The sequence below is a fragment of the Microtus ochrogaster genome, chromosome 4 (genome assembly GCF_000317375.1).
Source record: "Microtus ochrogaster isolate Prairie Vole_2 chromosome 4, MicOch1.0, whole genome shotgun sequence".
Taxonomy (NCBI): Eukaryota; Metazoa; Chordata; class Mammalia; order Rodentia; family Cricetidae; genus Microtus; species Microtus ochrogaster.
The window spans coordinates 56940577-56950909 of NC_022011.1; the positions used below are offsets into that span (position 1 = coordinate 56940577).

Consider the following 10333-nt stretch of genomic DNA (forward strand, 5'->3'; position numbering starts at 1 on the left):
ATAAAGCTAGCCGTGCGGGCGGCCGGGTGCTGGGGACACAGCTCCGCCGCTCTTATTTCAACAAACAACATAAACTAGATGTTCTATCATTAAGAACATCCACCTTTACTTCTACAAGCTAAAAATGACCACTGCATGCTTCGTCTTCCTATGTATTCCTATGAGTGAGACATATTTTATTATTGTAGATTATCTGCTTAAAATTGGTCCTCTTACGTAAGCAGGTAAGGCTTCCAGTGGAGGGTCTAGGACACCAACCCAACCACAAACCTTTCGAGATTCAATTTGTCCTGCGTGCAAGATGTACTGGAGTAAAAGTGGCACAGAGCTGTGGGAGTAGGCATCAATGACCAGTCCAACTTTCGCCCACACCCAGAGAGGAAACCCACGCCTGTCACTGCCTGGGTAGCCAGGAACCAGAGGCTGGATAGCCCAGGGACCTACGATAGAATCAAACAGGACTGATAAGAAAAGAAATAAGTTAACGAAACGATTTTTAATTATATTCTGCTATACTCCTAGACTAGAGACTAGCATGACCATCATCAGAGAGGCTTCATCCAGCAACTCATATGGAGAGAAAGAGAGCCAAACATCAGGCAGAGCTCAGAGAGTTCCTGAGGAGAGGGAAAAAGGATTATATGAGCCAGAGAAGTCAAGGGGACTACAAGAACACCACCCACAGAATCAATAATCCAGGGCTCGTAGGGGCCCACAGAAACTGACAATTAGAGAGTCTGTATAGGTCCGAGCTAGGTCTTCTACATATATCTTATGGTTGTGCGGCTTGGATTTCTTGTAGGACTCCTAACCGTGGGAGATGGGACTGTCTCTGATTCTTTCTCCTACTTTTGGTATTTTTTCCCCTCATAAATGGGTTGACTTGTCCAGCCTTGGTGTGAGATATATGCCTAGTCTTATTGTAGCTTGATATGCCTTTTTGGGTTGATATCTCTGGGAGGCCTGTTTTTTTCTGAAGGGCAATGGAGAAGGGGATCAGAGGGAGGGAAGTGTAGTCTGAGGTAATATATGAGAGAATTAATTAATTAAAAATAAATAAAAGGTTTAAAAGTTTGTTCCATCTTGTCTCATCATTACCATTTTCATTCAAATCCACAGCACCTTCCCCAAGAGAATTTAAATGACCCTGTAACTCTGTTGCTCTCTCTTGTTTGTGTAGCAGAAAAAATAATCTACAATTTCATCTCTTAAAGAAGCTCTAATTGCTACTTATTTTAATCAGGACTAAACCTATGTCCCTCCCCTTTATTGACATTTAGCTAATCTGATTCCCCTACTCTACTGAGCATAGAAAATTCATTCCAGACATGCAAGCCTTCTCTCATTCGCTAAAGATGAGAAAATGATCATTTCTCAAGGTCTAAATGAAAAGTTTCTCCACTACTGAAGATGGTCTCCTTTATCACTTGTTATTAGCAGACATATCAACCGTCCTGAAGAAATTATATGTATAGAACCACCAAAGCATTTCTACCAATCACTTGACACTATTTTTCTCTTTGTAACATAATTGGTATATATTTCCTATGCTGGTTGCTCTTGGCTAACCCTTCTTGCCTCTCATATAAATACTCATGGCTGAACTACATTGTCAAACAAGTAAAATAAAACTCCTAGCCTTTTTGAGGGGGTTGATTGTATGGTAATGGAAGCAAGAAAAGGATCTGAAAGAAAGTTAACAAAAGTCATTGCTCTCACGATTCATTTCAAAGTATCTGACAGAACTATTTAGCTAGTTTAGCTAAGAAAAACATTAAAGTTCTATAGTATACCTGGTTTTAATTACATATTCAAAAACTCACTTTTTGTCCACAAACAACTTATATATTTGAGTATACCATTGAGGTTTCATCCCATCACTATTACACAGATGATCAAATAGCTGTTATCATTATGATAGCAAAATGGCTAAAATATTGTTTGATTTCTGTGTCCGCAATGCCATGCACAAGTCTTCAAATTATGAATGATGAGTGATCACAATCCATAATACTTTTACCTCAGACAACAAGAGACTACTGAGCGCATCCAGTTACCACTGCATTTTCAGAATAATACATGAGAAAAGTGCCTTAAAATTAAGAGTTGAATAAAGTAGAATATTTTTATTAAAGTATACTTAGTATTTTTGAACATAAAAATACACCATTAAAAACTTTGAGAAATGTGTATGATGTTTTAAATATATTGAAATTCCAGATCTAAAATTTATAGAACTTAATATTTTATCGAAAGTTTGAGAATACTAATTGCTCCAAATATTACATCTATGTTGGAAGAATCAAAAATGTCAATGTCAAAGTTCTCTCTCAGACTCTTTGTCCTTCCTAGTGTTAAATGTCATAATTCTTAAGGAAAATAGAACATTCTAAATACAATAATGTTTTCATCATTATACCTATGGTTTTTTTCTTTCTATAAATATCTTTAATATACCCTAGGAGCTCTCACAGCATCCACAACTAAGTCTCATTTCCTTCTTCTGGCCCCCACTCTCATCTTCAGTTGCCTTTCTCACATTAAGAAGAAAAGGATAAAATGACAAATTGTCATTAAAGAAAAACTCAGCGGTAGAAATTTCTTAAGGAATTATGCATTCATATTTCTAAAGTTAAGCTGTCTTGAAGCTTGAAGGATGGAAATGCTACATGGAAAGTTAGGAAGGACCGTCCTATTGATGGGAAGAACAAAACAAGAGACAAACTGTGGAACCTTGATCTTACCTAAAGAACAGGCACATTCTTTCCACTAAAATGAGGTCATTTTTCAACAATACCTGTCTTTGGTCTGAAGGCTAAGCCAGCCAGGACAATGAAGTGCATATGACTCAGGAAATAGATGTCTGGCTGTTATTAAGAATACACTTTGAGATGAAATGTAGCAAGGTAGTTTAGCAAGGCAACATGTCCTATCTTCTTCCCCAAGTTTTTATTTCTTTTCTTTTCTTAAAGTTATAAAAAAAATTGTACTTGAAACTGTCCTTTCTAAAAATGACTACATAAGGACTCTCGTCTTCTCTAAAGAATATCAATATAACATTTTCCTGATAGTAATAAAAATTTCTAAAGATGAGTATATTTAACCTAACCAATAAAAGTAAACAAAAGAACCAATGTTAGGAATGCACTAATTGAAATGACTGGTTCTATAGGAGAAATAGCCCTGAAAAGTTTTATATTTAGACCGACTTTTGGAAAGGCTGAGAGGAAGTCTCAGATGTTGACAAAGTATCATTATTTGACAATTGGATTTTTCTATCTATCTGTGCTCTTATCTAACAGCTTTAATTTTAATTTAGGAACAAGTTAATTCCATGAATTAGTTTGCTCAGGAAACTCAATCAAATTAATTGTGTTTCTGTGGAGACAGTCTAAACCAATAAGGCACAAAGAAAGAGAAGAAAAAAGGTGTGGAAAACAGGGATAGTCGGAGAGAGAAAGAGGAGGAAGAGGCCAGATAGAGAGTTGTATTTTGTGATAATGCCGAATTCAGAGCAGTGAAATAAATAATACATATTTTCTAACTTGGACATGCAGTTGTACCAGGAGAGATAGAGGAGACCACCAAATCATTTATAGGGAAAATGTAGTTCTAAATTTGTGCAGACAGTACACGGAAGAAAAGCCTTCGATTGAAGAAAGTATATACATTTTTCAGGTCATTTCTTCTGATGTGTGATGGGATATTCTGGAGGGTTTGGTCCTCTTTCTCTGATATGGAGGTCGCAGTTGGTGAAATCACAATGTTACTTAGATGAGAGTTTATGTAAGATTGAAAATAGCGACTTGACATTATTGTGAACATGATACATCTTAAAAGAGATTTAGATAAATATAAATTAGTGCAAATAGGAATTAGACCTAGTGTTAACTTTAATAAACAAATTCTACAGGTGTTTCTGTATTTAGTATTGTTTCATATTTAACTATTAAGATATTTTCCCCAGGTAAGAGTTCAGTTTCCATACCTCTGTATTAAATGTGGGCTTATGGATTAACAGGACAGTAGAAGCAGAAAAAAAGTATTGCTTCAGAATTTCGATATTAGCTAGTTAAAATAATTTTGCCTCCCTTCTATAAAGCAAAAAAACCCTAAAATTTTGAATTTCCCTTCTCCATACATTGAGGTGCATACATTATATTTGTTATTATTCTCAGATTAAGTTTGGCAGACCACATTTTCCCTATTCCGGGCACTAAAATCCATTTGAATGGCAAGCTCGTGAAGTTTTTCACAGGCAATTGCTCAGGGCTGGGTGGGATTCAGTGAGATCACAGGCTCAACATACGTGGGACACTGGTCTCAGTTCCTCCACTGAAAAACTGATAGGGGGCAAAAGCACTTTGACATATGTGACTTCCAGTTTCGGATTGTGTGAAAACTAAATACTAGCCATATGGAAACTCATTAGAGCACTGCTTGCTTCGGGTCAGGAAATATTTCAACAGTTTTTCATTTCACATTTTTATTTCTGTGTCTCAGGAGTGCACTAATCACAAACACAATTTTATCTACAGTTATGAAAAAGTAAAAACTTTATTGTAGTAAACAGTATCTGCAAGGTTGTCGCCAGAGTGGCATTTTATCGTCTTTACATTGAAGCTGTCATTTTAAGAAGGATGTGTAAATCCAAATTGCACATGTGGGTAGGATCTACTTGCTCCTGCATTGGTTTGACTAGTGACATTATGTTGGTACAAGCATGTTCGACGTTTAGCATTAATTCTACTTTCTTTGAATGTATCTATCTGGAATGAAGACATGTGTTTCCTCTGTAGAAGAATTGTTTTGACAGACAGGCATAGAAGAGGGAGCAATCTATCCTTGTGTCTCACTGGAGATTTTTCCCCACACTTCTTCCCAATAACTAGGAAAGAGTAGACAATGAGGATGTAGTTCATGTAAGACATGAGAATTAGGTGCAGAAACAAACCCAATGATATTATTAGGATAAAGGTCATATTACAGCATGGAATAGAGAGAAGAAGTGGAGGTCCTGAAGCATTGCATTTCCTTTCAAAACCAACCTGTGTTCACTGCAAGTGGTTTTAAATGGATCTTATCTTTATTGTATGGCATAGGCTCAGACAAGAGACCGACAAAGCAACTAAAAACTAATGAGCATTGTGGATCCAATGTAGGTGCATAGGAAATCTCTGTTGCCTTCACTGGCCAGTAGCATTTGTAAAGGGCTACTTCATTCTTATGAATACACTAATGATATCACCCAGAAGCAACTCTACAATTTCTTTCACATTTACTCAAAACCAAATCTGTATTAATAACTCCAGAATAGTTAGGACTTAGTTTTCTGTGACAATCTATGCATTCTTTATTCTTAGAGGAGTAATTGAAAACAGGGTAAGCAACATTGATGTAAGTTGTTTAAAATTATCTCTGTACTACTATTCATTATGAAATTAAAAGACAAAGAATGCAAGACATTACTAATTTAGCTAAAGATAACGGCTCCTTCAATCAGCACATCCCCCCTTTTACTGTTTCTATGTAATTCTTTCTTATAGTTCTAACATATCTGCATTTTTCTCTTGTTTTCCTATTTAAAGTTAAGTTTGGAAGTTGGGAGGAAACTGAGTCACAGTTTTGAAACTTCTTCAAAAACAAAATCTGAACATTTGATCAAAGGAGATATGAATTGCAACAGGCACGTGAATTACATTTTTTAAGAGAAAGAAAATTAAAATCAAAGCATAAATAGTTGTAACCTTTTACTGGTTTTAAGCAAACACAAGAAGAGGACAGAAGCAGCAAGAACACTAATTATCTGGAAATAGCTCTCAACATCTTACCAGACTCAAGGATTTGAATTTATCTTGGGTTTCCCACCTCCCATTCCTTTCAGATAATTTAACAACTTAAGACATACTTCCTTTTAAGTCTTAATCACTACCAAGCCATACTTTGCTATACTATGACATCATTAAATGACAAAATTAGTTGATTCTAAATGAATATGATTTATCCTCCTTTTGGCTGTTAAGAGTTATAAAGATATTTCCTTTTTCAGATACAATGAAATGTAATTAGAAGTGGTACATACATTATTTTGACAGTATAAATATCAGTGTAAACTAGGCAAACTACATGTCACTAAAAGACAGGTAGTTGCATATGGCTTGGACACTAAACATACGAAGGAGTTTGACATGTATTTTTGGTTTTGTTGTTGTTGTTGCCGCTTTGTTTTAGTTTTTAGCTAGTAAAAGACTTTAGCCTCTGCTCACAAACTTCACAGGGACGCCACAGTAGAGCAGAACACAAGCACCTCCCTCGAGAAAGAGAAGCTCCCTTTACCTTAAGTATCTGGAAGATCCAGACATGGTCTCACACGTCAAGACATAAAGCTCCCCCTTACACTATTAAACTCACCAGTATTTTCACACATATATTCTTTTCTTCAAGGGCCATTGCCACTGCCACAAGCCTGAAGGCAGCTACATCTCATTAACCTTGTTCTTGGGTTATAAGCCTTGTCTTCACTGTCAGCATCTCAGTGGGGGGCATCTGTCATAATGCAGCTACATTCTCATTTTAAACATTTAACAAGATTCTCTCTCTCCTTCTCCCCCTCCATCCCTCCTCTCTTCTCTTCTTAGAAACAATTGAAGATGACTTTTACAGCTGTGATAGACTGTTGGCACAGTTTTAACTATTTTTTGTTAAGTTTTGAGAGTTCTATTAGGAGCATTAGAATTTAGTAAGTGTTGATCTGCTACTATGCATGCTTGCACTCCATGACAAAGTACTTCTGACAATTTTTTTCAGCTGATAATTAACATTCAATTAAGTAATGAAAACTGACAATTATTTTCCATGTAACCTTAGATGTTCTTCCCTTTTCTGTAACTATATTGACACTAAATATCATTCTTGATGCTGATTTCTTATCTCTTGAGAGAGATGATTTTTATTTATTATTGTAGACAAACTTCTCTTAAAATGTTCAATCATTACCCTCAGGTAGCAGCAGCAGTATGCTACAGAAATACGCAAAGCACTGAGCTAGGGGTGAGGTCAGACTCCGGGGGTGTGGGTGTGTGTGTGGGGGGGAGTATATTCCATCACAAGAAACCCAAGACCAACAGTCTGTCTGTAGCCTGCTCTGCCAGCATCCTGAGCCAAAAGCTACACCTTCTCATGTGTTTCAGCCCAACTTCAAACGTTTTTGCTAAGGAACATTGAGGAGCGACTGTGGCAGATCAAAGCCACCGTCATTTCAAGTGAGAGCCCCATGGTTCCATTTTATCTGCACCATTTTCAACTCTTCCATAGCAACTTCAAGGCAACTTAAACTAGTTCAGAATCTTTATGTTTCGGCAGCCGTGCTCCTGAAAGATTACCAGAGCCACTCCTAGAAATGCCATGTGTGAGCCTCTTATAGGATTAGGCGCTGGTGGCTAAGAGTAGGTTAAATAGAACCATTACAACCCATCCGGTCCTGTGCTATTATGAAACTAGTTCCTAGTCAATTCATAATTCCTTTCATCTGAACCAACTGAATCTCACAATGCAAGACCTTTGCCTTTGTGCTTTGCTTTCCACTGGCATCTGTGTATTTGAGGTTTTTAATATTTTTGTTTATTTTCTCTTCCCTAATTAAGTGAAAAAGGCTGAATTATATGATCATTATGAGATCAGCTCAGAATTTATGATACTTCTAATTTTTCTTTAAGGAGTTAACCCTTCTGAGCCTGGTGGCAGTGTGCAAATATTCCTTTGCTGCGATTTTCCCCTTTCCCTTTTTAACCCACATATCCTCGTCGATGATAGTAAAAAGATAAGAGGAATTGTGGGTTTCCAGGTCAAAAGTTTCAGAACCTGCGTTTATAATCCTCCCCTTTTCTCTGGGTTCCCCATAACCTTTCCCCTCTGAACTTCTACCGTTCCCAGCTTTTTGATGAAAAGCAAGCGCAAAGTGCTAGGCTAGGTGGAGTCAGACTCTCCAGTCCATAAGGCTATCAAGGTACCCTGGTCCTGGGTCACAGACCTTCCCCCATCAGAAAAGGCAAGTTCTAGCAGTGCTTGAATGGTCTCAGAAAAGCCCTCAGGAGCTTCTCTGCTAGCCACCCAAGCCAAGCCAACCCCTCAAAAGGCGACAGAGCCTCTCCAGGAGGGAGAGAGCTCTGACACCTCTCCCCAGATGCACAGCTGAGGAAGTAAACCAGGAGCTAAGTTGGGAGAGTAATTGTCTATGGCGGATAATCAGGAGGCTAAAGCTCTCAGCTGAAAGCAAGCGCCAAAGGGAGTCTAAAAGAAATGCGAATTCCGATTCAACATCGGCAGCGCTTGGGATGCCCGGGCAGAAGCCACTGGCCAAGTACAAATGCTCCCGGGGGGAAGAGGGACATACAAAATCAGGACCCGAAAATGACAAGGGTAAAATGTGCGGGCAGCGGTACACTCTGGCTCCTAGTTCAGAAACCCTCCAATAACCTTCTCCCCCCAGGAGGTTAGCGCACAGTGGCCAGTGGGTCCCGGGAGCGGGGAGCTGGGAGCGGGGCTGCCAAGGACTTAAGTTTCACACTCAGTTGTTTGCCAGTATCACCTAGCAGGAAAGCCAAAGGAGGAAACTGCGAAAGTGGGGGGTCGTAGTCCTTACCTTGGTCAGCTCCCACAGTCAGCACCTTGGCAATAGGCAATAATCCCGAGAGAGTGAGGACAGCGAGAAGCAATTGGGACATGGTGATCTTCCCGGTGAGCCTGTGCTGCAGACTGCTCGGCGGCACCCTCGGCCCGGCCACGGCCGCTGGCAGCCTGGAACTGAGCCGCGTCATTTACAAATGTCACTGGAAATCCCTGGGTCGGTGGGTCCAGCCAGTCCTTCTTGCTCTGCCAGGAGCAGGATGTGGAAGGTGTGCGGAAGCGCGCCTGCGGAGAGCGTGCGAGCGCCAGCCAGGCGCTGTATGTCTGGACTTTTCGATGCAGGGGTACGTCTGATCTTACATCACGCAAGAGGGGCAGAGAGATGCCCGCCGATGGGAATTCACTATTAATCACCGAGGCCTCAGTACACCCATCCGTCGCCCACAGAAATCACATCTATTACTAGTAAGAGGCGGTTAACACGACAGGGAAACAGCCGCAAATATCACTGCTCTTTCAGCCTCCTCGAAGAGAAAGTAACTGCTCGCTCTTTCTGTAGGGATCTGGGTCCTTAGCGAAGGGGGGACTGCAGTGGGCCAAATCAGCCAGGCGCCAGAAAGCATCTCCAGCCAGCTGAGAAGTCCCGCTCTTGCGCCTAGCAAGCCGCTTCTCAGGCAAAGCAGATTTGATGCCTGGGCTGCAGTAAGGAAGCTTCCTTCCAGGGAAATCAACACACACCAGGACCTTGTTTCTCTTAGGGAAATGGTTTCCTCCACTTGACAGCTCGCAGAGCTTTCGCAACTGCACTTGTAACTTTTATGCTGAGTGGCACCTGGGGACAGAGCAGCAAAATTAGTGACTCAGCAGAAAACAAAACCAATGTTCCCAAAGTCACTAACCATCACACACACACACACACACACACACACACACACACACACACACACACCAACACCACAAGGCAAGGGAAGTGCAAACAGCCATCCAGGTCCCCCGGCACATCATATTGAAGCAGCGTTTTGCATGATTTTTCTGTTTAAAGGAATTCCTTGAGTCATTTTAAGCTTTTGAGGTGGTTTTCGTGTTTTTTTTTTTTATTTCCTATACTGCACGGACAATCTGGGAACTTTCTGAAACCATGAGATGTATTGAAATGAGTATAAGGAACATTTACGCACATACGCGTGTGGCGCGCCTACACAGCTCAAGTTGATTTTGTGATTATTTGAGAATCACAGTGATAATTCTGGTATTTAGATTTAATCCGGCATTCAGAAATGACTGGCTAAAACTTCAATATCTGAAGAGTTGAAAGCTGACTTTCTTCATAGTATTATCAGCCATTGACTTTCTATGGAAAATATCTGACATTTTAATATTTTGAAACCAGATGCCACATGAAGTGACCAACGCCTTTAATATCAACAATAGAGGCAATGGCTGGTAGATCTCTGAGTTTGAGGCAAGTGAGAAGACAGCAGGGCTTACACACACACACACACACACACACAAATCCTGTCTTAAAAAAGAAAACTGAAAGAACAAAATGCAAGTCAAAAGGTACCTTGAGAAGCAATACGATAAAGACTTCTTGCATTGCCAGATTTGAAACTTAGACATCAATGGGAGAAATTTGTCCTAAAAATGACCATAAAATTCTCTGGAGCCAACTTTGGGCAATCCAGAAGAGAAGCCATTAAGATTAAAT

The 10333-nt window shown here is 39.7% G+C and overlaps 1 protein-coding gene across 1 annotated transcript in view; it reads right to left on the reverse strand.

Annotated features, from left to right (window-relative positions):
* Lrp1b (LDL receptor related protein 1B) overlaps positions 1-9258 on the reverse strand; it is a 1800012-nt gene extending 1790754 nt beyond the window's left edge. The window contains exon 1 of the mRNA XM_026778709.1: positions 8642-9258. Coding sequence (XP_026634510.1) covers positions 8642-8816 — 175 coding nt within the window. The 5' untranslated portion in view covers positions 8817-9258. The remainder of the gene's footprint in view (positions 1-8641) is intronic.
* Positions 9259-10333: the final 1075 nt, after the last annotated feature.